A 23,787-nucleotide genomic window follows, 5' to 3' on the forward strand; every position below is an offset into this window, starting at 1 on the left:
GCAGCTGATCGATGATTCTCTCTCATCAATGTTTCTAACTCTCTGTCCCTCTCTCTTCCTCTCTGAAAAAAAAATCAATAAAATATGTATTTTTTTTTTTTAAAGTTATGAGACGGAATGAAAATGACCTGGGAAATGTAAACAAAGCAGAGGTCTAAGGACTAGTGCTGGGGGAGATACTCCAAAGTTTAGAGGTCTGGTAGTTCTGGAGGAAGCAGCAAAAGAGCCGATAAAGGTGTCCATTGGAAGTCAGAGGAAGAAAGTGTTCCAAAGGAGAGAGTGATCAGCTTTGTCAAATGCTGCTGACAGGTCATATAAGATTAACTGACCACTGACTTTCACAACAAGTTAAAGGTGACTAGTGACCACAAAAGCTATTCCAGTAGAAGGGGGGTACAAAAACCTAGAACAGATACAAAGGGGAAGGTTTGGAGACAATGAGTGTAGACATCTCTTTCAAGGAGTTCTGCTGTAAAGGTGAAGACTAGTTGGAAGAACATGGGACAAAGAAAGTTCGAGGAAGGAGTGGATTCTTCCTGAGTGCCAAAGCATGAGGGAGCACACGTCAGGAACTTCCATTAGCTCAACAGAATAAAGCAAGCAGTGGGTTTGGCAGATTAGGATGTAAGGGAGCCCAAGGCCAAATACTATAGTAAGGGATTTGGATTTCCTTATGAAGGTGAAATAGAATAATGACCTACTTTTTAGAAGATTTGGAGACAAAAGTGAAGGTGGGTTAGAAAAGGAGAAAGACTAAAGGCAGCTTAGAAGCTAGCACTGAAAACTTCCAGGAGAAAATCAGGGAGGGCTCGAGTCTGGGGGTGGGATAGAGAGGAGAAGGCAGAGAGACACGGATGGATGGCATCAGGAGGGGACACTGGACTGATCCCGGGGTTTGTGTAGCGGGAGAAGGCAATGTGAGCACCGACTCCCTGCTAACTCACAGCCCGGCCAGGGGCGTCCCACACTCCCTCCCAAGTCTTCCTCCTGGGATCTTCGCCAACCTACACATTTGGAAATTCTACAACTAAATAGCCATCCTGCAGATTTCTTTCCCGTATGGCTTCATTTTAACATTTGAAAAATGGGCCTGAGCTGAAACCGGTTTGGCTCAGTGGATAAAGCGTCGGCCTGCAGACTGAAAGGTTCCAGGTCCCAGGTTCGATTCCGGTCCAGGGCATGTACCTTGGTTGCAGGCACATCCCCAGTAAGGGGCGTGCAAGAGGCAGCTGATCGATGACTCTCTCTCATCGATGTTTCTAACTCTCTACTCTGTATCTCTCTCCCTTCCTCTCTGTAAAAAACCAATAAAATATATTTAAAAAGAAAAATGGGCCTGAGATTTGTAACATATCAAAGAGTCTCACACGACAAACCAGGCTCAGAACTTTGTTTCCACCAGCGGAGACTTGGGGGCTGAAGGCGGAGGGGACGACAGGGCAAAAAGGAAAAGCAAGGATGAACCCGAGCTTTCGGAGATATAACCTATTTTTCAGTTTGCCTGGAGTGGGCCAAGGAACTCCTTCCCTTGCAGGCCCAGGGAGCAGCCGGTGGGAGACGGCCTGGTCCTCAGCTCCTAACCGCCAGTGAATAGGTGAGCAATACCTCCGTCCCCCTGTCTCCCGCCCTTTCCTCCAAGTCATTTCCGACCCGTTTCCTCCTTCCCTGAGAGCATTACTTCGCTAAGCCCTTCCTCCCTCCTCACCTTAATCTCTTTCTCCAAAAACCCCAACTCCGCTGCTCGGGGTTAGTTACTACGGGAACCTTAGGCGTGTGGCACTGCATCTTGGGACAAGTAGTCTTCAGCCCCCAAAGAAAGCAGTGGAAACTACAACTCCCAGAAGGCACGTCCGTTTCCTCCTCATCCTCAATAAGGCCCCCCCCTTAACCCCCACTCCCTTTTTAAGACCCTCTTAGCCACGTTCCCCTCTATGAGAAAAGCCTTTTAAAGACATTTAAAGTTGTTTAAACCTACTATCTCTAGAGCATCCTGGAGGTTAAAGTGAGCAATAAGCCCGGCTTTAGAACGAGGGGAAATGAGGTTCACGAGCTAAGTCTGGCATGTGGTTAGACAGCCGCGGGGAATAGCAGTCAGGCATTCGGTGTGGCCACCTAAGAGGCGGAGCCTGAGGCGGCGGCGGCCCCAGGAAGCGTGTGGGCCTGCGCCGCGTTCTTCCTTTCCGATCCGCCATCTGCGGTGAGTGTGTGCTCCTCGTCCGCTCCCCGGCCGGCGGCCTACCGGCCTTCCCCTCCCCGCGTCCCCGGGTGTAACCGGTCTCTTCCTTCTCCCCCGCCGCAGGTGGAGTCGCCGCCAAGATGCAGATCTTCGTGAAAACCCTCACGGGGAAGACCATCACTCTCGAGGTGCGGGCCCGGTGGCGGGAGGGAGCCGAGGCCTGGGGTGTCGGGCCGGCGCTGCTTTCTGCTGAGAGCGTGTTCCCGGGTCTGGGTTGTGCAACCTGACCCTGAATGGAGACCTGTTTGCCGAGCTCGGCCGGGGTCCGAGCAGCAGCTTCTGCACGTGTCAAGGCTCGGCCCTCATCCCGGTGGTGCCGGCTCGACGACCCAGGCGGGGGCCCCCTAATAGGCGGGAGGCGCTCCGGCCGGACGGCCCAGCACGTGGGGGACCGGGGCTGAGGAAGTGCTCGCGTAGGCGAGCCGGGGAGGAGGCCTGTCCACGGGGTGAGGGGCCAGCTCCTTTGGGGAGGCGACCGACAGCCACCCCACCCCGCTCGGTGCACTCCAATTGAGCATTCCTTTTCTTACTGTCTTACCAGTACCTCTTTGCATTTTTAAAACTCTTAGGTTGAACCCTCGGATACGATAGAAAATGTAAAGGCCAAGATCCAGGATAAGGAAGGCAAGTGGTGTTTTTCTAGTTCAGAAATAGTAACCTCCGGAGGCCCCAGCCGACCTGCAGGCTCCCTGCAGACGTGCGCTGGGTGGGGTGGGTGGGCAGAGGTCAGGCTGATCAGTGAAATATTTTGAAATAACACACGGTAGACACAGGTTTTTGAGCGCGGAACCAAGCTGCAGTGCATTCTACTTACTATGAATTTGGGCGAGCTGTTTAATTATTTACACCCCATCTGCAAAATGAAGTTTGTGTTAGCATGTCCATATTAAGTACACCCCATCTGCAAAATGAAGTTTGTGTTAGCATGTCCATATTAAGTACCTACTGTTAACGGTTACGTGAGGTAAAAATCAGTAAACCTTTAAAACCACGCATGCATAGGCTGTAGTGAGAACTCGGAAGGCTGCTAGTGCCATTTGATCTAGGATTATTGTTTTGTAAGTCTTCAGCTGAGGCTTGTTCTGCTGTGGCCTAATTTGTTGGTTTTCTTCATTAGGAATTCCTCCTGATCAGCAAAGACTGATCTTTGCTGGTAAGCAACTGGAAGACGGGCGTACTTTGTCTGACTACAACATTCAAAAGGTCTGTTGAAAAGAGCGGCCCTGTATAAATTTCAAAGTTTCTGACAAGTACCTAATGCTAAGGCTAGCTTCAGATGATTCAGATTTCCTAGGTGACGCCTACATTAACATTGGAGAAGTGCTGCTCCAGTTCTCGCATTCTGGGTTTGGCAGGTTGTGTCCTATGGTGTGATTTAGTTCTTTAATCTCCCTGTGCACTAGCTAAGAACAGAGACTCTCTGCTGTGGTGTTGAGTGCTTCCTATTGCATCTAATTAGAAGATGGGTGATGCTAGCTTTCTGTTGGTAGTGGAGCCTGAGCATTAATGGAATTGTTTTTAAAGCTTGTTGCACGCTGCCTCATTAACAGGAGTCCACGCTTCATCTTGTGCTGAGACTCCGTGGTGGTGCCAAGAAGAGGAAGAAGAAGTCTTACACCACTCCCAAGAAGAACAAGCATAAGAGAAAGAAGGTTAAGCTGGCTGTCCTGAAATACTACAAAGTGAGCCAACTTAAAACCTTTTTGCCTATAGGTTAAAAAATTGTGTTCATATCGCTGATTTCAAACTTCTAATATAAAATTTCTTTTCCTGTTAATACTTGAACTTTAGATGATGGGGATTATCTTTAGCTGCTTGTTCTCAACAAGGGTTTTGATTTTGAAGTCAGGTCTGGGTACAAGTCTAGCTTAGTCTACCACTTGCAGGGTTTGACTTGAATGAGCTCTGAACTTGTTCTTGTTCGATGTAGTAAATACTGGTGAGGGTTTGAGATGCTTTGGGTTTGTAAATACTAAAAACTGCCATTGTGTGATTAAAAGGTAACAGCAGGCTTGTACTTTTTAGGTGGATGAGAATGGCAAAATCAGTCGCCTTCGCCGAGAGTGCCCTTCCGATGAATGTGGTGCTGGAGTTTTCATGGCCAGCCACTTTGACAGACATTATTGTGGCAAATGCTGTCTGACCTATTGCTTCAACAAACCAGAAGACAAGTAATTGTATTTGGGTTAATAAAAGACATGAACTGACATTTGATTGTTGAATTTTTTTAAGTGTCAAAGTTGATGGATCAAATTGATAAGCTATACTTGGGCAGAATTTTATTATATTTAATATCAGCTGTCTAGATGATAAACCAGTTGTGTTTTTCTTTTTTACCTCAGTACTATGACCAGATAATCTGGGGGTGGAGGGAGTGGGGGGCTGCCTTGTGCATCTCTGGCTCCAATCCATTTGATGCCAGTAACTCTCCACCCCCATTACCACAGCTGAGTGTATGCAGGCATTGCCGCGGAACCCCTGGGTGAGTGAGAACCACCTCCCTTCCCCAACTGAGAAACACCAATTAGTTGGTGTTAAAACACTGCCTAAAAAGAGGCTTTGATAGGTTTCATACACGGGACATTTAAAAGGCTGAGCTGCAAATTGACAATTCAGAAATTCATCCCGAGTTCCTAGGTGGTTTGGCTGGGATGTTTGCTGTCTGCAGAGAACTAGGGAATACACTACTGTTCGTTGGGCATGAACTCGAAATAAAACTGCTCATTAGTCCAGTTCGCACTGAGTGAAAGATAAGAGGGCCGGAGACCAGGAGATTTCAAGCAGTATTTGATTGGTACCATATCTTGTCCTTGGAGCTCAATTCAGAGAGGATTGTTTTGGTCCCACTCTTAAGTAAAATCATTTGAAATTAGTTACCTTCAGTGAAATTCCAGTAATTCCCTTTTACTGTATTAATACCAGAATTTCTAGTTTGAGACATCTTAAGTTTTCCTATTTTGACAGAATTGCTTGGGCACTTACCAACAGTAGTGAATTCTGTTGAATAAAGCAAAACAAGTTCTTTTAAAAATATTTAATCTATATTTTTAATACATTTTTAAAATCCTGGGTCCCAAGAGGTCTTTGCTGGAACTTCATTTTCTTCATAACAAACAATTGTATCTCCCACTTTAAATTCTATCATTTCTTCATCCAAACTGAGACCACAATCCATTCCAGTTTTGATGACTGAAACGTCATCTTTGTGGTGTTTCAGGGAAGTTAATGAACCTTTAAAAAAATAAAAACAGTTCATACATTCAACAATAGGCACTTGACTAGGTGCTATGTAGTCTGGTGTTAGGACTTGAGTGAGATGAACCAGGATAAAAGATTGCAGGCACAATCAATAAAGAACAGGAGCAAGCCAATCTGATGCAGTGTGGAGGAAACATGCCTAGAAAAATCAGTCTTTAAAAGTTTGAAAAATCAGGCGGGACTAACAATCTTGGAATCAGACCCAATGAGAGGAAATCTAGCAACAAAGGAAAGATTTCAGGCAGTTACAGAGAATTGTAAGGTTTTGGTGACTGGATATGATATCAAAACATTTTGATGTTGCTTACCCTTCCAAATAATACCTCCGTTACGGATTAACTTAAATTTTTTTTGCTTTTCTAGCTGTCCTTTTTGGACTCTGCAGCCAGCCACAGGAATTTTTTTCTTCCCTTCTGTTATGGAAAAGGTAGCTAGTATAGAAGCCTCACCTTTAGGAAGAAGAGAACATTATAGAAAGTAAAAGATTTAGACAAATACATAATTTCTAACATTTTGTAAGGTAGGAAAGGTGATAAAAATACAAACACATGTAAAGAAATCCTGGTTTTCTTTGACTCCACCAACTTTATTTTCCTGACCAATATTAGAAATAAAACCCAGAAAATTCTTTGGGAAGAAAATACAAAAATACAAGTGTTTACCAAAAGAGTGAATAAAAGAAAACTGATGTGTTTGGGGTTTTTTTTGTTGTTTTTTTTTGGCTGAGTAAAATGCACAACAAAGTGATAACTGGTAAGATTATTTAGTACAATTCCTGTCTAGAGCTTCATGAAAACGTAGTTTTCAGCTGTCCCTCGGTAAATTTTCTAGTCTTTATCATCTAGATCACCTGATTTATTTTTAATATCATCACTGTTCACTTATGTACTGATTCTATGATCCAGCTTAACTTTTTCATGAACTGAAAACTAAATTCCAATAATGGCATGGTACCATACATTATAACATATGAATTAATTTCTTAGTGTTATTTGGTGCTTACTGCTGGGAACTCTCATAACTTGGCTTTACAAACTGCTCTTAGCACAAGAACATACAAACCTTTGTATGATCATGTTTAATTGGTGAACTGTGTAAAGGGTATATTGGAGAGAGCTCCCTAAACTTTTTTTTTTTTTTTTCACAGAGAGGAAGGGTGAGGGATAGACAGAAACGTCAATAAGAGAGAGACATCGATCAGCTGCCTCCTGCACAATCCCTACTAGGGATGTGCTCGCAACCAAGGTACATGCCCTTGACCGGAATCGAACCCGGGACCCTTCAGTCTGCAGGCCGATGCTCTATCCACTGAGCCAAACTGGTTTGGGCAAGAGAGCTCCCTATACTTTTCCTGTAATTTTCTGGGTATTTAAAACTTCCATTAAAATAAAAAGTTTAAAATATCTGTATATGGGGAGGAAAAAACACATAAAATGATTCAGTCATCATAAATTTAGCCTTTAATCTGGCCAAGGATTAAGCTAGAGAATCTTTTAATATTCAATATTTGAATATGAAGTAAATTTTTTTCTCATGGTAGATGTCTGCCAGCTCCAGGACAAAATCAATGGCTCCTTCATGACACCTTAATAATCTTTATGCCTCCCACCCTAGTCTAATTTGTTTCATAATTACTTGTTCATGTCTAAACTTGAGGGCAAGTTCTTACTGCCTTACGTGCCTTGTATCTTCACGGCCCAAGTTTTTCAGAGGACAAGCGTTTATAATACATATGAAGTTACTCTGAATTCTCGTGTGGTATTCATTTTTCTAGAACACAGGCTAAATATTAGAACAGTGAACATTTCAACAGTAAAATACATTTCCCCTAAACTTTACTTTCAAGTGTAATTTATAGCACTTCAGATATGAATATTTAAAAGTAACAGGCCAAAACCGGTTTAGCTCAATGGATAGAGCGTCGGCTTGGGGACTAAAGGGTCCCGGGTTCGATTCCGGTCAAGGGCATGTACCTTGGTTGCGGGCACATCTCCAGTAGGGAGTGTGCAAGAGGCAGCTGATCGATGACTCTCTCTTGTCAATGTTTCTAACTATCTCTCTCCCTTCCTCTCTGTACAAAATCAATAAAATATATTAAAAAAAAAAAAAAAGTAACAGACCGAAACCGGCTTGGCTCAGCGGTAGAGCGTCGGTCTACGGACTGAAAGATTCCGGTCAAGGGCATGTAACTTGGTTGTGGGCACATCCCCGTTAGGGGGTGTGCAAGAGGCAGCTGGTCGATGTTTCTCTCTCATTGATGTTTCTGGCTCTCTATCTCTCTCCCTTTCTCTCTGTAAAAAATCAATAAAATATATTTTAAAAAATAATAAAAAATAAATAAAAGTAACGGTCAGTGAACACTCACCTACTGTGTGTTCTTCCACAATGCAGGGCAATCTGCTGCTCAATTCTTCCTGCAAATCTTCAACAAGACGGTAAATGATTTTGTGAAGTTTAATTTTTACTCCTTTCTTTGTAGCTGTCTCCTGGATAACTTTGCTTGTGTTCACATTGAAGCCATATATAACACCTGGCAATCAAATAATATAGTCAATAAAATAGCACAACCATTGCACAAACAGTTTATCTTTTGAATAGAAACTCAAATCTAAATTGTTATATTTCCTTCTATGTAAATTAAAAGCTAGTTGGGGAGAGAAGAAATTCTATAACTTTTTTCTCGTGAAAACTAGTAAATTTTCAAGTGAATAAAGCACTTTATAAATTCTACTAGAGGCCTGGTGCACAAAATACGTGCATGGGGGGGGGCAGTTTCTCAGGCCCGACTGTGCCCCCTCATAATCCAGGAGCCCTCATTAGGGGAAGTACAGTAGCTCCTTCCTAATGATTTCATTGATCACTCAACAGTGTTGGTGCTTTGCTAAGTGACCTACTTAGTTAGAGGCAGTCATGAGTTCCCTTTTTGTGTATCATAAGTTCTACTAATAAATAGTCCCCTTTCCTTCTAGGCATTTAAACTAAAAGGAGCTTTTTATAGAAGATTGTAAAATTATCAGTGACAAGGAAAGTACTTGAATAAGCCGATTAGGAATACTCATTAGTCTAAATTGGGTGGGGAATCAGAAGTAGGGAGAGGGGATAGAAATGGTACTTCCCTCAAATCCCCACCCCCACCAAAAAAAATGACAAGTGGAGCTGCAGCTAAAACGTTGCACAAACCATCCACCCCAATTGATAATTGATAAGAGGGGACTCCACCGCAACAGGAATAGTGCTGATGGGCAAATGTCGGGTGTGACAAGCCGAGCAACAAAAGGCAGAAGCAAATGGTTCAATGAGTTCTAGGGAACACAGTTAGACAGGAAACGGAGTCCTTACCATGAAATGCTTCAGCAAGGTTAACATCATTTTCACTAATATCACCCACACCAAAATGTACTAACTCAAGTTCACACTCATGTGAAGCGTCATAGGTATCAACAATGTTCAAAATGGTCTCAACGGAACCATCAACATCACCTAAACGAAGCAACAGTATAAATCATTGGTGTAAAGAGTTAGCCATTTAAATGATGATAATCTATTTTAAGACCATAATAGGAATACTATTTACCACTAAATACACTTTTAGGTTTTGCATTATAAATATCTATTTAATAAAATATAACTAAATGTACATTTACACCAAAATCAGCTAGAAAAATGTTTACTAAGAAAATCTCCCCAAGAGGGAGGAGGTGAAAGGGTGAAAGAAGTCAGAAGGTACAAACTTCCAGTTATAAAAAAAATGTCATGGGATGTAATGTACTATAATAATTCTGTACTGCATATTTGAAAGTTGCTAGGAGAGTAGATTTTAAAAGTTCTCATCATGACCTGGCTGGTTTGGCTCAGTTGATTGAATGTTGTCCCATGCACCAAAAGAAGGTGCCAGTTCAATTCCCAGTCAGGGGACATACCCCAGTTGTGGGTTCAATTCCTAGTCAGTGTGCATATGGGAGGCAACTGATCAATGTTTCTTTCACACATTGGTGTTTCTCTCTCTCTCTCCCTCCGTCCCTTTCCCTTCCTTTCTGTATAAAATCAATAAAAAATATTTTTTAAAAGTTCTCATCACAAGAAAAAACACTGTAAATATATATGGTGATGAATGTTAACTAGAATTACTGCAATGAACATTTCGCAGTATATATTATACAAATATCGAATCATTATGTTGTACACTTGAAACTAATATAACCTGTCAATTACACATTAATAAAAATAAAAGTCCACCCCTAACACACTGAGATACTTTTGGCTTAAATTTAATTGCTCCAAATTAATTGTGAGAATGAAAGAAATACAAATATTCCAAAAAGGAGTTAAGTAAAATCTTTAAAAAGTTACCTTTAATAATTATAGGAAGCATATTTGAATCTCTTTCTACTTTCTCTTTTGGCCTTAATAATTTTTGTTTTTTTCTTTCTTGGTATTTTATAAATGATCTCTCCTTCCAGTGCAAATTGCCATACTTCTCACGGTCCTTCCGGTGTGCCTCCTGGTGTTCCTTTCGCTTTTCTTCTACTGTTTCTAGAGCCTCTTTAATTTTCTTCTGCTCCTGCTCATACTTCCTCCAGTCAATAACTTCATGTGCCCTTGCCTTTACAGGGAAAAAAGACAAGCATTATTTAACTAAAAGCTTTGTTTTTCTTTCACTATGAAATTAATTTAACTCATATGAAAGTACTAATTTTGTAAGTTGTTTCAAGAAATTTATAAAACTTTCATTTGAAGGCTTTGTACACAAATGAAATTATTCAGTTTTAAAATCCTATCTCAAATTAAAAAAATTATACAGCCAAATTCTAAAAAGGCACCGCAGGCCTCCTCATAGTCTAGAATAATTAATAAAAAGTTAACATGAATTTGGTAAAATATTATAGATTATTTAAAATCATTATGTCATAGCTAATATATAGGAATTAAGCTTTATATACCTCAGATTCTACTTCAAGAATTTCATCTCCTGCAGAAGGAAGGTCTCGCCAGCCTATAATTCCCACTGGCATGCTGGGGTAGGCCTCATTAACTGGTTTTCCATTTTCATCAAACATTAAGCGTACTTTTGCCCAACTCTTCCCAGCAACCAGAATTGAGCCTTTTCTCAATGTTCCTCTTTGAATTATTGCTGTAGTAACAGGACTAAAATGAAAATAAAGGTATTAATTCTTAATGCCATAATCAGGATATAATAGTACTTTCTTAGTAAAGCAAAGGTCATTTTTTCATTTAAAGAAAAATATGTTTTTGCCCTAGCTGGTTTTCTCAGTAGTTACAGCACTGGCCTGATGGTTCTGGATTTGATTTTGGTCAAGGGCATGTACCTTGGTTGCAGGCTTAATCCCCGCCCCAATCAGGGTGCATGTGGGAAGCAACCAGTCCATGTGTCTCTCTCTCTCTCACAGATGTTTCTCTCCCTCTGTCCCTCCCTCTCCCTCTCATTCTCTCTACAAAATCAATAAAAAAAAATCCTCTGGTGAGGATTATATATATATATGTATATATGTGTGTGTGTGTGTGTGTGTGTGTGTGTGTATTGGTTGACTTTAGAGAGAGGAAAGGAGAGAGAGAAACAAATACTGATTGGCTGCCTCCCACATGCCCCTACTGGGCATAGAGCCAGCTATCTGGGCATATGCCCTGACCAGGAATCAAATCGGTGACCTTTTGGTGCATGGGATGATGCTCAACCAACAAAGTCTCATTGACCCCCTCATAGTCTAGAATAATTAGTGAGCAAGAATATCTTTTTCAGACTTAAAAATACATAATATTATGTATTTACCACTTCTCAAGCAGTTTTTCATACTACAAAAACATTTCTTCACAACTGTTAAAAAGGCTGAAGCAATCCAAATGTCCATCCATGGAAGGAAGAATAAAGAAAATGCAGCATACACATACATAAAATGAAATATTATACAATCTTTAAAAAAAATCCTGTCACATGCTACAACATGGATGAATCTTAAGGTCATTTATACTAAGTGAAATAAGCCAGTCAAAAAGAACAAATACCATATAATTCTACTCATGAAGTATCTAAAGTAGTCCAAGTCATAGAAACAGAAAATGGAAAGGCCAGGGGGAGTGTAAGAGAAAATTAGTGTTTCATGGGCTCAGAGTTGAAGTTTTGCAAGATGAAAAAATTCTACATTCTATTGCACAACAATGTGAATATACTTAATACTACTGAACTATACTTTTAAAAATGGTTAAGATGGTAAATTTGATAGTTATATATCTTTACCACAAAAAAACAACACATTTCTTATAAAAGTTACTAGAGGCCCAATGCATGAAATTCATGCAAGGGGCTCAATTCTCACAGCCCTGATCATTCTGCTGTTCGGCAGTTCAGTCTAATTAGCATATTACACTTTTATTATTATATTATAGATGGATACCATCTATAATAATAAAAGTGTAATATGCTAATTAGACTGGAGGGTGCAGGTAGCTGGTGTTCTGACAGAATCCTACTCTCTTTCTTTAATTTGTTAAGCAGTGAGAAGACTTCTTTTGCTGATAGGGAGGAAAATTAAAGACAGCAACATCATTCCAAAGACCTTCCGATCTACAGTAATAAAAGGGTAGTATGCAAGTTGATCACGATACCCTCACAGTAACAACTGAACAGCAGGCTGCATGGGGTGACCAGGCCAGCAACGGGGTTAGCGAGGGATGACCAAACAACTGACCAGCAGGGTGTGTGAGGCGACCAGGCCAGCAGGGGAAGCAGTGAGGGGTGACCAGGCCAGCAGAGGGGGGAAGTGAGGGGCAACCAGGTCAGCAGGGGTGGGAGTACCTGGGGGCGATAAGGCCAGCGGGGGCGGTAGTTGGGGGCGACCAGGCTGATGGCGGGCAGGGTGGGGGAGGGAGAGGGGGGGCAATTAAGAGCAACCAGGCTGGCAGGGGGACAGTTAGGCAGGGGATCAGATAGGCAGGCAGGTGAGCAGAGTTAGGAGCCAGTTGTCCCAGATTGTGAGAGGGATGTCCAACTGCCGATCCCAGGGATCGGGCTGAAACTGGTAGTCGGACATCCCCTGGGGGCCCCGGATTGTAGAGGGTCCAGGCTGGGCAGAGGGGACTCCCTCCTCCACAAGCAGGAATTTCTTGCACCGGGCCTGTAGTATGTTATATTAATGGACAAGGCCATAAAGAATTTAGAAACTCTAAAATGCAACAACTGCTATTCATTCCAATTTATATTAGTCTAATCACTTTACCAGTTCAGTCATGTCAGTGTGGGGGGAAAAAATCAAGCAAATCTAATACTTAAGTCATGTAAATGTGACAGATAGATATTATGGTCTACTAATAACTGTATTTTATGTTCTCTGTGCTAGTGCAATAAAATACTTTTCAAAAAAAGCTTTGAAAATATTGTTTATTGACTAAACATACCATGCAAGAAAAATAACATTATATGATCAATTCTCAAAAACAATAGAACAAAATTATTAAAAAGCAAGCATTTTACTAGACCTACCCTCTTCCTTTGTCTGTGAAAGATTCTATAACTGTTCCTTCCACTGGACCTGTGGGGTCTGCTTTCAATTCTAATATTTCTGCAAGAGTAATCGTTGCCTCTGCCAAAGCCATCAGGTTATCCCCCTTGACAACAAAACAAGTTGTTAATGTACATTAATATCATCTGTAAATGTAAATACTAGGGTCAGAAAGTCAAATAATCATTGACAATTATATTTTTCTCTTTAAGCATTAAAAGCATAATTATTCAACTGTAAGGAAGGAAGGGAGGAAGAGATAAACAAGAAAACCTGATCCAGGGGGAGGTATTGCAAAGAACAGTGGCTATTTTTTTTTTTAAAGGCCATTAGTGGTACTTGTTAATACCCTTTCTTTTTTTTTTCTTTTCTTTTTTTTAAATATATTTTATTGATTTTGTACAGAGAGGAAGGGAGATAGAGAGTTAGAAACATCAATGAGAGAGAGTCATCGATCAGCTGCCTCTTGCACACCCCCTACTGGGGATATGCCTGCAACCAACGTACATGCCCTTGACTGGAATCGAACCCGGAACCCTTCAGTCTGCAGGCCGACGCTCTATCCATTGAGCCAAACCGGTCCTGGCTTGTTAATACCCTTTCATAAACACATACTTCATTCATTCTTTCTCTCCTCCATCTGTCTCTATAATTGTGATTTCTTCCTCTAACCCTCTTTACAATTATACTTCACATTGAAATTCTATCCAATGTGACAAGCTTTCACATCTTTTATTTTTTCTTTCTTTTTTTTTTTTTTCATTTGATCCATTGTAACTACCCAACTGTGCAAAAACAAAAATTCACTTCACTTCCCTGGATCTCTTTTCCTCAAATGAAGGACTAGATTACATGATTCTTTCACCTTTCATGATCTATCTTTACTATGCTTTCTAGAGCTCCAAGATCACGCAACTGGTGATGGAAGTGGAACTAACGGCAAGGGATCTTTCATTCTCCATCAGCTAAGAGACTGCTCACAGTTGTTAGAGAGTATAAAACAACAGAGACAACTGTAAACAAAATACTTTGCTTATCCATCTACTTATTCCTAGTATTTACTCTAATTTATAAAATGCTGCTCTGAAAAGCAATGCTGGGGTTGTTTCTTTGCATAACGTAGACCTCTGTATCTGCCTTGAAAAAGGAGGCCCCATCTTACTTCCTGTCCCTATTTCCCACCTCCCTCCATTCCCCAAGAATCATCTCTGCATGTCCCCAGATTTGCCTAAGCAGTTTTACATCTATCCATTCATCTGAAGGTATTTGGACAGAAAAGGTAGCCATGTCTTCAAATGCTTTAATCTTACCATATGGCTTTCAGAGTGCAATAGTAATCTAGGTGTAGTGGAAAGATAAGAGAGTAAGGTGGCATTTTATGAGTTTCAATGACATGGTTATACTATTAAAGAAGGTATAATTTCTAAGAGTCTTGGAGGAAACAGAATTAGGAAAAATAAAGATAAAATGAGACTTAATTAAAAAATGTGGCCAAATACAGCACCATCCCTCAGTGAATGATCAGGGGGGAAAAGTCTGTATTATGAGTAAATGATGGAATATGATAAGAATGGACAAAAATGGAAATTGTTACTTAGCAGCAACCTGCACAAGATAAAATAATTAGAAAATGCTGTCACAAAGCAGGTACTGAGCTTCCTTGGTGTTTTTTAAACAGAAAAGAATAATTGGTAATTTAAAAGAAAACAGAATTCATCATAAATAACATTATAAAACTTATAACAACTTAATTCGCAAAAATACTGAGTGAATCACTTACAAACTGAACCCAAATGTTTCCTCTTGGTATTAGTGAAAAATTTTTTTTTGTTTAAATCTTTCTTAAATGCCTGCCCTAAAACCCTGATAGATTTTTCACTATAAAAGCAAGCACTTTTTATTAACAACTGTATTTCATTTCTGCTTAAAACAGTCTTTAGCCAACTAATATCCTACCCACATCATTCACTATTTATTCTTCTCATTCTAAGTATCTCCTAATAAGGAAAGCATTAGGTTTAGACCCCATTGCCATCAGCTATGCAACCCTGGGTTGGTGACTGACCTTTCTGAGCCTAATTTCTAATCTGCCAAACCAGGAAGATACCAGCTTTGCCTAGTACACAGAGAATTCTTCAACAACAACAGAAATTATATATGTCAGGATGCTCTTTAGGCATCGCGCACTGTAAGCATTCCCATCTGAACACGTCCTCCACGTGTTTACCGTAAGTGCAGAGACATGCACGGCCTGTACATCGCCCCCATAGTCTTCGCACACCACGTCGTAAGCTAGCAGTTCTTTCTTCACTTTCTCAGGATCAGCCTCAGCTTTGTCACATTTGTTTATGGCAAGGACAATAGGCACTGAAAGAGACAAAGTTAAGAAGAGTGCAAATGGCCCCATGAGTCCCAGGAGTTCGCAATGAAGACACCGATCTGTTCTGGCTTTCTTTTGACTCAGTGGATGTACTTATCTGACAAAAGACCTAAAAGACCCACTCTTTAGACCCACTGTATTCTACGTTCTCTCTCATTATTGATTCTCTCTTAACCCCTCTTCCTTCTTCTCCGAAATCAATAAATATATATATATATATTTTTTAAAAATCATTGTATTATAACCAACTGCTCTGTTATGGCAAATTTATCACTCTCTTCTTTTTATTATATTCCCTAAAATCATTAAGACCAGAGTCCATTCCATACAGGCAATTTTGAGGAATTAAAAAAAAAAAGAGTAACACTGAAAGCTAGAAGATCAGATGCCAAATAAACAGTAGAGAAAGGAGTGAACTTATGATCACAAGTCCCAAATCGAATCCTGCTACACTTTTCTAAGTAGTAACGTGTGTGGGAAAATAATTCGACTGCCTTTGAGCCTTATCTGTAAAAACAGCCACAGCCATCCTGAGATTGCCACGAGGATTAAACGAGCTGCACGGGCACTAATCAGAACAGGAGCTCTTGCCACAGTACCTTGAGCATCTTTGGCATGCTGAATGGATTCCACCGTTTGTTTCATCACTCCATCATCTGCCGCTACAACCAGTATGATAATGTCGGTGACCTGAGCACCCCTGGCTCTCATTGCTGAGAACGCAGCATGTCCTGGAGTATCGAGAAAGGTTATCTTCTCCCCAGAAGGCAGAGAGACTGTGGAAACAGAAGTCCAAGAACATTAAGGACTCAACATGAAGAAATATATGTGACGTTATCAAACTCAACTAATTCTTTAAAACAATTTTATTCCTCCCATTAATCTTAGTCAACAATACAGACCATCATCTCACAACAAAGAGTGATAACATACCAGTGAAACCTTTAGGGTTTTCTTTGCATGTAATAATTTCAAACTAAAACTCTTCATATTTCTAGAATATAACTAATTTCATAAATGCACCAAACAGTATCTATTCTGGAGAAAGAATACACTGAAGATTACATAGGTAGCCACCCCTGCTTAGCAAACATCAGCTGCACAACTGCCTTGAATAACATAGGCTATTTCATATACAATCGGTAGCTGAGGATTTGAGTCCAAAAGCCTTGTGTTTTGCAGAAACCAGTTTGGCTCAGTGGATAGAGCGTTGGCCTGCAGACTGAAAGGTCCTAGGTTCAATTCCAGTCAAGGACTGTACCTTGGTTGTGGGCACATTCCCAGTAGGGGGTGTGCAAAAGGCAGCTGATCGATGATTCTCTCTCATTGATGTTTCTAACTCTATCCCTCTCCCTTCTTCTCTGTAAAAAATCAATAAAATATATTTTTTTAAAAGACACCCAAAAAAAGCCTTGTGTTTCAACTCTGGCTTTGCCACTTACTAGCTGTGTACCTTAACCAAGTAACCTAACTTCAACAAGTCCCAGCCTCCTTGCCTGTAAGTAGGAATATTAATACCTACCGAATGATATTTTTTGAAGATAAAGTATATAAGGTGCTCAGCACACTCAGTAAAGGGTGGCTATTATTTATTGTCACAGCCTAGCATTGAAGAATTTAAGCTCATTAACTAAGAACGGGTTGGTATGAAAAGATAATATAATTTTCTTCTTACAGAATTTATAAAATAAACTTTATTAACCACCTGCTCTACATTTCATCAAGCCAATGGTTTTAACCTTTAGCCTTTCCTTTTACTTTGAATTTGTATACTTCATACGACGGTTAAAGAATATATGGAGTTCCCAGACACAGTGTAAGATGATTTGTGTTCATACCAAGAAAGGCACCGATGTGCTGAGTGATGCCTCCGGCTTCCATCGCTGCCACTTGAGTTTTTCGCAGTTTGTCAAGTAACGTCGTTTTCCCATGATCAACATGGCCCATTATCGTTACCACTGGGGACCTTGGGGTTAATAAAGCTGGGTCTGCCTGGGGCCTACAATTAACAGCAAAGGAATTTCATTTCTTAAACATCAGAACAGTTGACAGCCAGTGAATTGATTTGCAGTTATCTATGTGAACTGCCATTAACGATAAAACCTAACATTCAGCATTCATCAGATCAAAGTATTTTCCTCTTCTATATATATGACTTATGACAAAATACATGACTACACACCTACAGCTGACATATTCATAACAACAAGCAAAAAATTTAAGATTCAGGATCAATATAAATTTAGAAAAATAATCCTTAAGAGTTTTATAATAACCTGAATATACTAATGCTTTAAGCACTTCAAAGAAAAGTTTAACATCATTTTAACTGCAAAAGAAATTTTAAGGCAACCCTTTCTATTAAAAAGTGTGAATAAAACTATGTGGTCTTCTTCCCCCAACATATATTGTTATGTTTTACCTTCTCACAGCATCTTTATTTTCTCTGACTTTGTCCTCTTTTAGTTTGCTCCACTTTAACTTCATTCCTGCCTTCTTTATCACTTCTTTGATCCAGACTTCATCTAAATGTGAGTCTGCTTCTAGTGAATCTATGTCCATAGTAGTGTTTAATAAAGCTTCATATATAAAATCTGGGTGGAATAGATAAAAACTTTTAGGTTCATGAAATTAAATGTTCAGAAAGTGATCTCTATTAATAAATGTCCATATAAGCAGTATACTCAGAGAAATAACTATATAAGCTACCTGTTTCTTTAATGTTAATAAATCACAAAGAAGCTAAAAAGAAAATGATCTTTAAAATATGATGCATATATATAAATTGGAATTTATTTATGTAGAGTGCCTAGAAAGTCTTAAAATCCTATATAATAAAGAGCTACTATGCAAATGGCCATTACACTATAATGGCTCAGACACTCAACACTGGGGAGAAAGGAATGGGGACCAGCCAGGCACAAATGAGTTTGTAAGAGAGGAATGGGGACCAGCCAGGCTGCAGCCTGGGAGAGGGACAAGCCACACGCCCCAAAGTCCTGGGTGCCAGTGCCTGGGGCTGTGGCCCAGAAGAGGGACAAACTGCCCGCCTTGCAATCCTGGGCACCTGCGGCCCAGGCAAAGCTGCCCACCCATGGTCCCCTGTGGCTGTGGTTGGCCCGCGTGAAGCTGGCCTGGTTCCTGGGTGCTTGTGGCCGACCAGAGGGAGAGAATTCTGGATGCAGGGCGAGGCAGAGGCAGTTAGGGGTGATCATGCCAGTAAGGAAGCAATTGGGGCAGTCAGGCAGGCAGATAGAGATGGTTAGGGGTGATCATGAAGGCAGACAGGTAAGCGGTTAGGAGCCAGAGGTCCCAGATTGCGAGAGGCAGTTGGACATCCCTCGAAGGGTCCCAGATTGGAGAGCATGCAGGGGGGGCTGAGAGACCACCCACCACCCCTCCCCCCCATGCACGAATTTCGTGCACTGGGCCTCTAGTTTATAATACATATTTACTTGTTTTTCTTGGTCTTCATTTTATTTAATGTGCTTTTTGTTTTCAGGGAAGCGCAAACATAGTTCCCCACTACCACAAATTATGCTGCCAAGTTCCCACATTTGGGGAATTCTCAGAGGTTAGCTCAATGAACAAGCCTCGCCCTGGGAAAACCACCTTTGGGGAATCATAGTATCTCCCCTGCCAGGTAAATATTAATGTGCTTTGTTTTAATTTCAGTCATATTTCCTGGTGGATGAAAAATAAATGTTCCTATTATGATAACGAAGTTAGTAGTTTTATGTTTTCAGACTTTCAGTCACCTTATAAATATACTAGAAGCCCACACCCTAACTGGTTTGGCTCAGTGGATAGAGCATCGGCTTGCAGACTGAAGGGTCCCAGGTTCAATTCCAGTCAAGGGCATGTACCTTGGCTGCAGGCACATCCCAGTAGGGGGTGTGCAGGAAGCAGCTGATTGATATTTCTCTCTCATCCATGTTTCTAACTATCTTTCTCCCTTCCTCTCTGTAAAAAAATCAATAATATATTTTTAAAAATTAAAAATAAATATACTAGAAGCCCAGAACATGAAATCGCGGGGCTCCGTCCACCCGAGCCAGTTTTTGTTGTTATGATGTTAGGGCCACAGGCCTTTTATATAATAATATAGAGTTTGGAAAATATGAAATAAAATCATCCTTACATAACCAAACCATTACACTAAAAGAACATCCTATTCAATAATGTGCTGGTAAAAGTTTACTCACAAGGTTCTCAAAAAAAATTTCTCTGATTTATTGTATTTCCTTATTTCTATGGTGCAAATAACAATTCTTTTTTTTTTTTTTTAATATTTTATTGATTTTTTTACAGAGAGGAAGGGAGAGAGATAGAAAGCCAGAAACGTCAATGAGAGAGAAACATCGACCAGCCGCCTCCTGCACACCCCCTACCGGGGATGTGCCCGCAACCAATGTACATGCCCTTGACCGGAATTGAACCTGGGACCTTTCAGTCCGCAGACCGACGCTCTATCCACTGAGCCAAACCGGTTTCGGCAGCAAATAACAATTCTTGAGAGATAATTTGGTTTGTGAAAGAGAAAAGCATAGGCTCTGGAGCCAAAATCCTGGCTCTATCATGTACTGGGTGTGAAACCCTGGGCGATTATGTATCCTCTCTATGCCTCAGTTTCTCAACCTATAAATGGGAGTAGTAATCATACCTACCTGTAGGTGCACTGTGAAAAATTACAGAGTTCATAAATATAAAGTATTGATACATAGCAGCAGTTCAATGAATATCAGTTATTATTTTTAACTCTTTCCTTTTTCCAAGACTCTGCTTTACTTATCATTTTATTTTGCTACAATCATAGGCTATTTTTGTTTACTAAATTTTAATGTCAGGTTATAATAATAAAGACTCATTCTGTTCCAACAATCCTAAATTGGTAATAAATACATCAATGGTGTAATGAGGGATAAATATGACTATAATACAAATAGAAATAGTACTAGAAGTTGTAGTTCATACTATGAATATTTTTATGCCGACACTACATGTAATGTCAAAATTAGGGGAAAAGGGAAATCATAAAACTAAGAAAACCAAGGGGAAAGTAAATGAATACAAATATGGTCCCTCAATCCAAAAAAATTATTTGGACTTAAATCTAATATCTCACTAAATTTCTGAGAAAGAATGGTTAGTTCAGATAAAGTCATTTCCATTTTTACTAGAAGTGAAATGTTAGAGAACTATGTTTGGCAAAGAGCCAATAAACAAATTATAGTTTGTGACTTACAGTGAAGAACACTGTAAGGAAAACTTTTTAAACTACCAGTCTAGTTTTCATACTGGAATGCCTCAGTCTCATTGCAAATGAGATTCCAAGTATTCCGCGTTCCCATTGTTTTTCCTTATAAGATTCTGTGGCTCACCTGTGTCCTTTTCCATTGCTCTGGCCAGCTCCTCAACAGTCATGCCAATCCATACCTCCACCTCCTTTTTGGATTTTGTGGAAGATAACTGAGACTTCCGTGGCCTTACTTCCTATTAAAAAATCAGGACGCACAAAGAAGAAACAGCTTTTAAGTGACAATTTATCTTTATTCTGGAATATCTACCATAACCACAGCTTCTATTTCTAAGAATTAACACTCCCTTAAAGCAGGTAAATCTCAGACTAAATTTTAAAATCCTGCATCCTTCATTCACCGTTATACACCAATTTCCAAGTAACCAGATTCATCAGCATTACAGAACAGCCAGAACTTCCCTTCTTCGCAAAAGATTTATTACCTGGAGTGTAGCATTATGGAATAAAGAGTCTGTAAATGACAAAACACCGAAAATGGACTTCTACTCATGGCTCCAGGCACTTTCATGTCAGACCAAACAATATGGTAATGCTAGAAATCTACAACTACCTTCTTGGTGACCAGAAGCCTATGTTGAGATAAAGCGGCTCCGAAGAGCGAGTCTGTGTGCCAGGGCCCCGTGCACTGCTGAGCTGGCCGCCCTGGGGAAGCAGACGCAAACACACGCTGCCATCGCGCTGAGGTTCTCCTGTGACCGAGGCTGTGCAGCTGTCTACAGACAGTGTGACATCGGAGCAAGTTCTCCAACTTCAGCAACTGCTGGTTCATGTTTCTCCTAGGAAAAAAGTTTTAAAGTAGTATTTTGGTTAGTATTTAAATCAAGTTAGCAGATATTAATTGGCTATCCCCTCTACACCAAGAAAGGCACGAGAGTTACAATGAATGAAAGTAGGTTCCCGCCCTGAAAGAGCTCTCAGTCTAGTCAGAGTTGGGATTCCATACTAACTACTCTCTAGATATTAAGTATTATTATTGTCAATGTTCCTACTATGATAGAACTGAAATAGAGTAACAAAATTATAAAGGGCTTTTTTTCACTCTTGAAAACCATCAGCTAATCAAACTAAAAATAGAGTGATTTTTTCCAAAATGAAAATATGAACTCATCAACTCTGAGCTAAACAACTACCGATGGCCCCACAGTTTAATGTACAATCTCAAACATGCTATCTCTGCCCTCTGCTGGCCTCACTTCATTTCTTCTTAATAGTCCCCTCACTCCTACCTCCCAGGCTTTAGTTATTCTTCCCTACTTGTAATCTCCAACGATTTGTCATCTATTTTTAAAACTTTTTTATTATTTTATTTTTTCTCTTTTAAAAATATATTTTATTGATTTTTTACAGAGGGGAAGAGAGAGGGATAATGAGTTAGAAACATCGATGAGAGAGAATCATTGATCAGCTGCTTCCTGCACACCCTTTACTGGGGATGTGCCCGAATCCAAGGCACATGCCCTTGACCGGAATCGAACCTGGGACCTTTCAGTCCACAGGCCGATGCTCTATCCACTGAGCCAAACCGGTTTCGGCTATTGATTGATTTTTAGAGAGAGGAAAAAAGAGATCAATTTGCCAAGACCGGTTTGGCTCAATGGATAGAGCATCGGCTTGGGGACTGAAGGGTCCCGGGTTCGATTCCGGTCAAGGGCATGTGCCTTGGTTGTGGGCATATCCCCAGTAGGGGGTGTGCAAGAGGCAGCTGATCGATGACTCTCTCTCATCGATGTTTCTAACTCTCTATCTCTCTCCATTCCTCTCTGTACAAAATTAATTAAAAATATATATAAATAAATAAAATAAAATAAAGGTACATTCTAATAAAGCATTTATAAAAAAAAAGAGATCAATTTATTATGGCACTTATTTTTTTAAAATATATTTTTATTATTTTTAAAAAAATTTTATTGAGAGAGAGAGATAACATTTGTTATGCCACTTATTTATGCATTTATTGGTTGCTTCTTGTTATGTGCCCTGACCAGAAGTCGAATCCACAACCTTGGTGTATTGGGACTACGCTATAACCAACTGAAGTACCTGGCCAGGGCCTGTCAACTAGTTTTGAACCTTTGCATAAACTCTCTCTACTTGGAATTGTCTTTCAACATTCACCGGCCTCCAGGCAGTGTGTTTGAGGAAGTTGATTCATAGTTTAATAAGCCGGAGTCCCTTCCTTCAGAGTTCACAATCGCCTAGTGTTCCCACATAATGATTCCCAGGCACATTACACACCTCAAGAGAGCCACATTTAAAATACCTTCTTCAGGCACAAGTCCCTGGACTAAGAACTAAAGTGTGCTCAGGAAGCACGGGGCTCCTTAGTAAATAAGAAATAATCTTAATGAGCCTAAAACCAGATTTCACAAGGACACACAGGAGGAAAGGCCCTGCAGAGATTAACCAAAGCACAGATACGTTAAGGCCGGAATTAGAAAAACACATTGGGCGCAATAATCCACATATCAAAACTGGAAGAAACCTTACTTGTTACTTAATTCCAAGGCCCTCATTTTACAGAAAAGAAAAATGGAGCCCAGAGAGAAAGAAGAAAAAAGAAAGAAAGAAGAAAGAAAGAAAGAAGAAAGAAGAAAAAAAAAGAAAAGAAAAGGAAAAGAGGGAGGGGGGAAAGAGGGCAGGAGAGAGGAGAAAAAAGAACCTTCTCGAATGTCATACCGCTAGTTAATGGCAGTCAGGACCAGAACCCAGGCTTTCTGACACCCAATTCGGCGTTCTCTCGCCGCTAGGAAATTCATGGAATCTGGAAAAGGATGTTGGAAATATCCAACATGCAGTTGAGCTGGTGGAAACGTCTGAATGTAGCCTTGGAACTTATCTGAAAGGTAAAAGGAAGTCACTGCAGAGAAAGCCCAGATCTGCCAGCCTCGAACCCGAGCCCAATCCGCCTTGGGCACAGGGGAGGCTGGGACTGGGGTCCGCACCTGCCGCGGCGCTCCCGGCTGCAGACCGCTTCGGGAAGCCTGGAGGAGGGTCATGCAGGGCAGAACTGCATCCTGCAAAAGCGCAATGTTTGTGACTGGTGCCGCTGACACTTGAGGTCACACAACACGCACCACTC

The 23,787-nt window shown here is 40.6% G+C and overlaps 3 protein-coding genes and 1 pseudogene across 6 annotated transcripts in view; 1 reads left to right on the forward strand and 3 right to left on the reverse strand.

The window, feature by feature from the left end:
- Nucleotides 1–1,826, reverse strand: part of CLHC1 (clathrin heavy chain linker domain containing 1) — a 29,951-nt gene extending 28,125 nt beyond the window's left edge. For both annotated transcript variants that reach the window (XM_045580753.1, XM_036435356.2), the window contains exon 1: nucleotides 1,706–1,826. The gene's annotated coding sequence lies outside the window, so the exon portion shown is untranslated. The remainder of the gene's footprint in view (nucleotides 1–1,705) is intronic.
- Nucleotides 1,827–2,104: 278 nt separating this feature from the next.
- Nucleotides 2,105–4,441, forward strand: RPS27A (ribosomal protein S27a). Its single transcript, XM_036435360.2, has 6 exons — nucleotides 2,105–2,197; nucleotides 2,300–2,364; nucleotides 2,806–2,860; nucleotides 3,354–3,439; nucleotides 3,787–3,918; nucleotides 4,262–4,441. The coding sequence occupies exons 2-6, from the start codon at nucleotides 2,317–2,319 to the stop codon at nucleotides 4,409–4,411; spliced, it is 471 nt and encodes a 156-aa protein (XP_036291253.1). The 5' UTR covers nucleotides 2,105–2,197; nucleotides 2,300–2,316; the 3' UTR covers nucleotides 4,412–4,441.
- An 814-nt stretch (nucleotides 4,442–5,255) lies between these two features.
- MTIF2 (mitochondrial translational initiation factor 2) lies at nucleotides 5,256–23,783 on the reverse strand. 3 transcript variants are annotated; one of them, XM_036435351.2, is made up of 15 exons: nucleotides 23,651–23,783; nucleotides 23,385–23,544; nucleotides 21,259–21,484; nucleotides 20,770–20,881; nucleotides 17,811–17,982; nucleotides 17,227–17,387; nucleotides 15,988–16,164; nucleotides 15,236–15,375; nucleotides 12,990–13,114; nucleotides 10,435–10,639; nucleotides 9,845–10,097; nucleotides 8,834–8,974; nucleotides 7,860–8,024; nucleotides 5,803–5,943; nucleotides 5,256–5,467 (listed from the first exon to the last, which is right to left on the reverse strand). In XM_036435351.2, exons 3-15 carry the CDS (start codon nucleotides 21,475–21,477, stop codon nucleotides 5,295–5,297), a joined length of 2,184 nt encoding a protein of 727 aa, XP_036291244.1. In that variant the 5' UTR covers nucleotides 21,478–21,484; nucleotides 23,385–23,544; nucleotides 23,651–23,783; the 3' UTR covers nucleotides 5,256–5,294. The 3 variants fall into 3 exon arrangements, with proteins under 3 accessions (XP_036291244.1, XP_036291245.1, XP_036291247.1); XM_036435352.2 differs by lacking the exon at nucleotides 15,988–16,164; XM_036435354.2 differs by lacking the exons at nucleotides 21,259–21,484; nucleotides 23,385–23,544; nucleotides 23,651–23,783 and adding an exon at nucleotides 21,131–21,166.
- LOC118717877 lies at nucleotides 18,888–19,039 on the reverse strand (annotated as a pseudogene).
- Nucleotides 23,784–23,787: the final 4 nt, after the last annotated feature.

The sequence above is a fragment of the Pipistrellus kuhlii genome, unplaced genomic scaffold (assembly GCF_014108245.1).
Source record: "Pipistrellus kuhlii isolate mPipKuh1 unplaced genomic scaffold, mPipKuh1.p scaffold_m20_p_13, whole genome shotgun sequence".
Taxonomy (NCBI): domain Eukaryota; kingdom Metazoa; phylum Chordata; class Mammalia; order Chiroptera; family Vespertilionidae; genus Pipistrellus; species Pipistrellus kuhlii.

Excerpts from the sequence above, each read along its gene's own strand:
- RPS27A (XM_036435360.2), top strand. The coding sequence starts at position 2,317 with ATGCAGATCTTCGTGAAAACCCTCACGGGGAAGACCATCACTCTCGAG. Across the intron at positions 3,440-3,786 it reads CTGACTACAACATTCAAAAG|GAGTCCACGCTTCATCTTGT; the intron begins GTCTGTTGAAAA and ends CCTCATTAACAG. Across the intron at positions 3,919-4,261 it reads CTGTCCTGAAATACTACAAA|GTGGATGAGAATGGCAAAAT; the intron begins GTGAGCCAACTT and ends TGTACTTTTTAG.
- MTIF2 (XM_036435351.2), bottom strand. The coding sequence starts at position 21,477 with ATGAACCAGCAGTTGCTGAAGTTGGAGAACTTGCTCCGATGTCACACT. Across the intron at positions 13,115-15,235 it reads TGCATGTCTCTGCACTTACG|GGGGATAACCTGATGGCTTT; the intron begins GTAAACACGTGG and ends TTTGTTGTCAAG. Across the intron at positions 10,098-10,434 it reads TTCTTGAAGTAGAATCTGAG|GCAAGGGCACATGAAGTTAT; the intron begins GTATATAAAGCT and ends TTCCCTGTAAAG.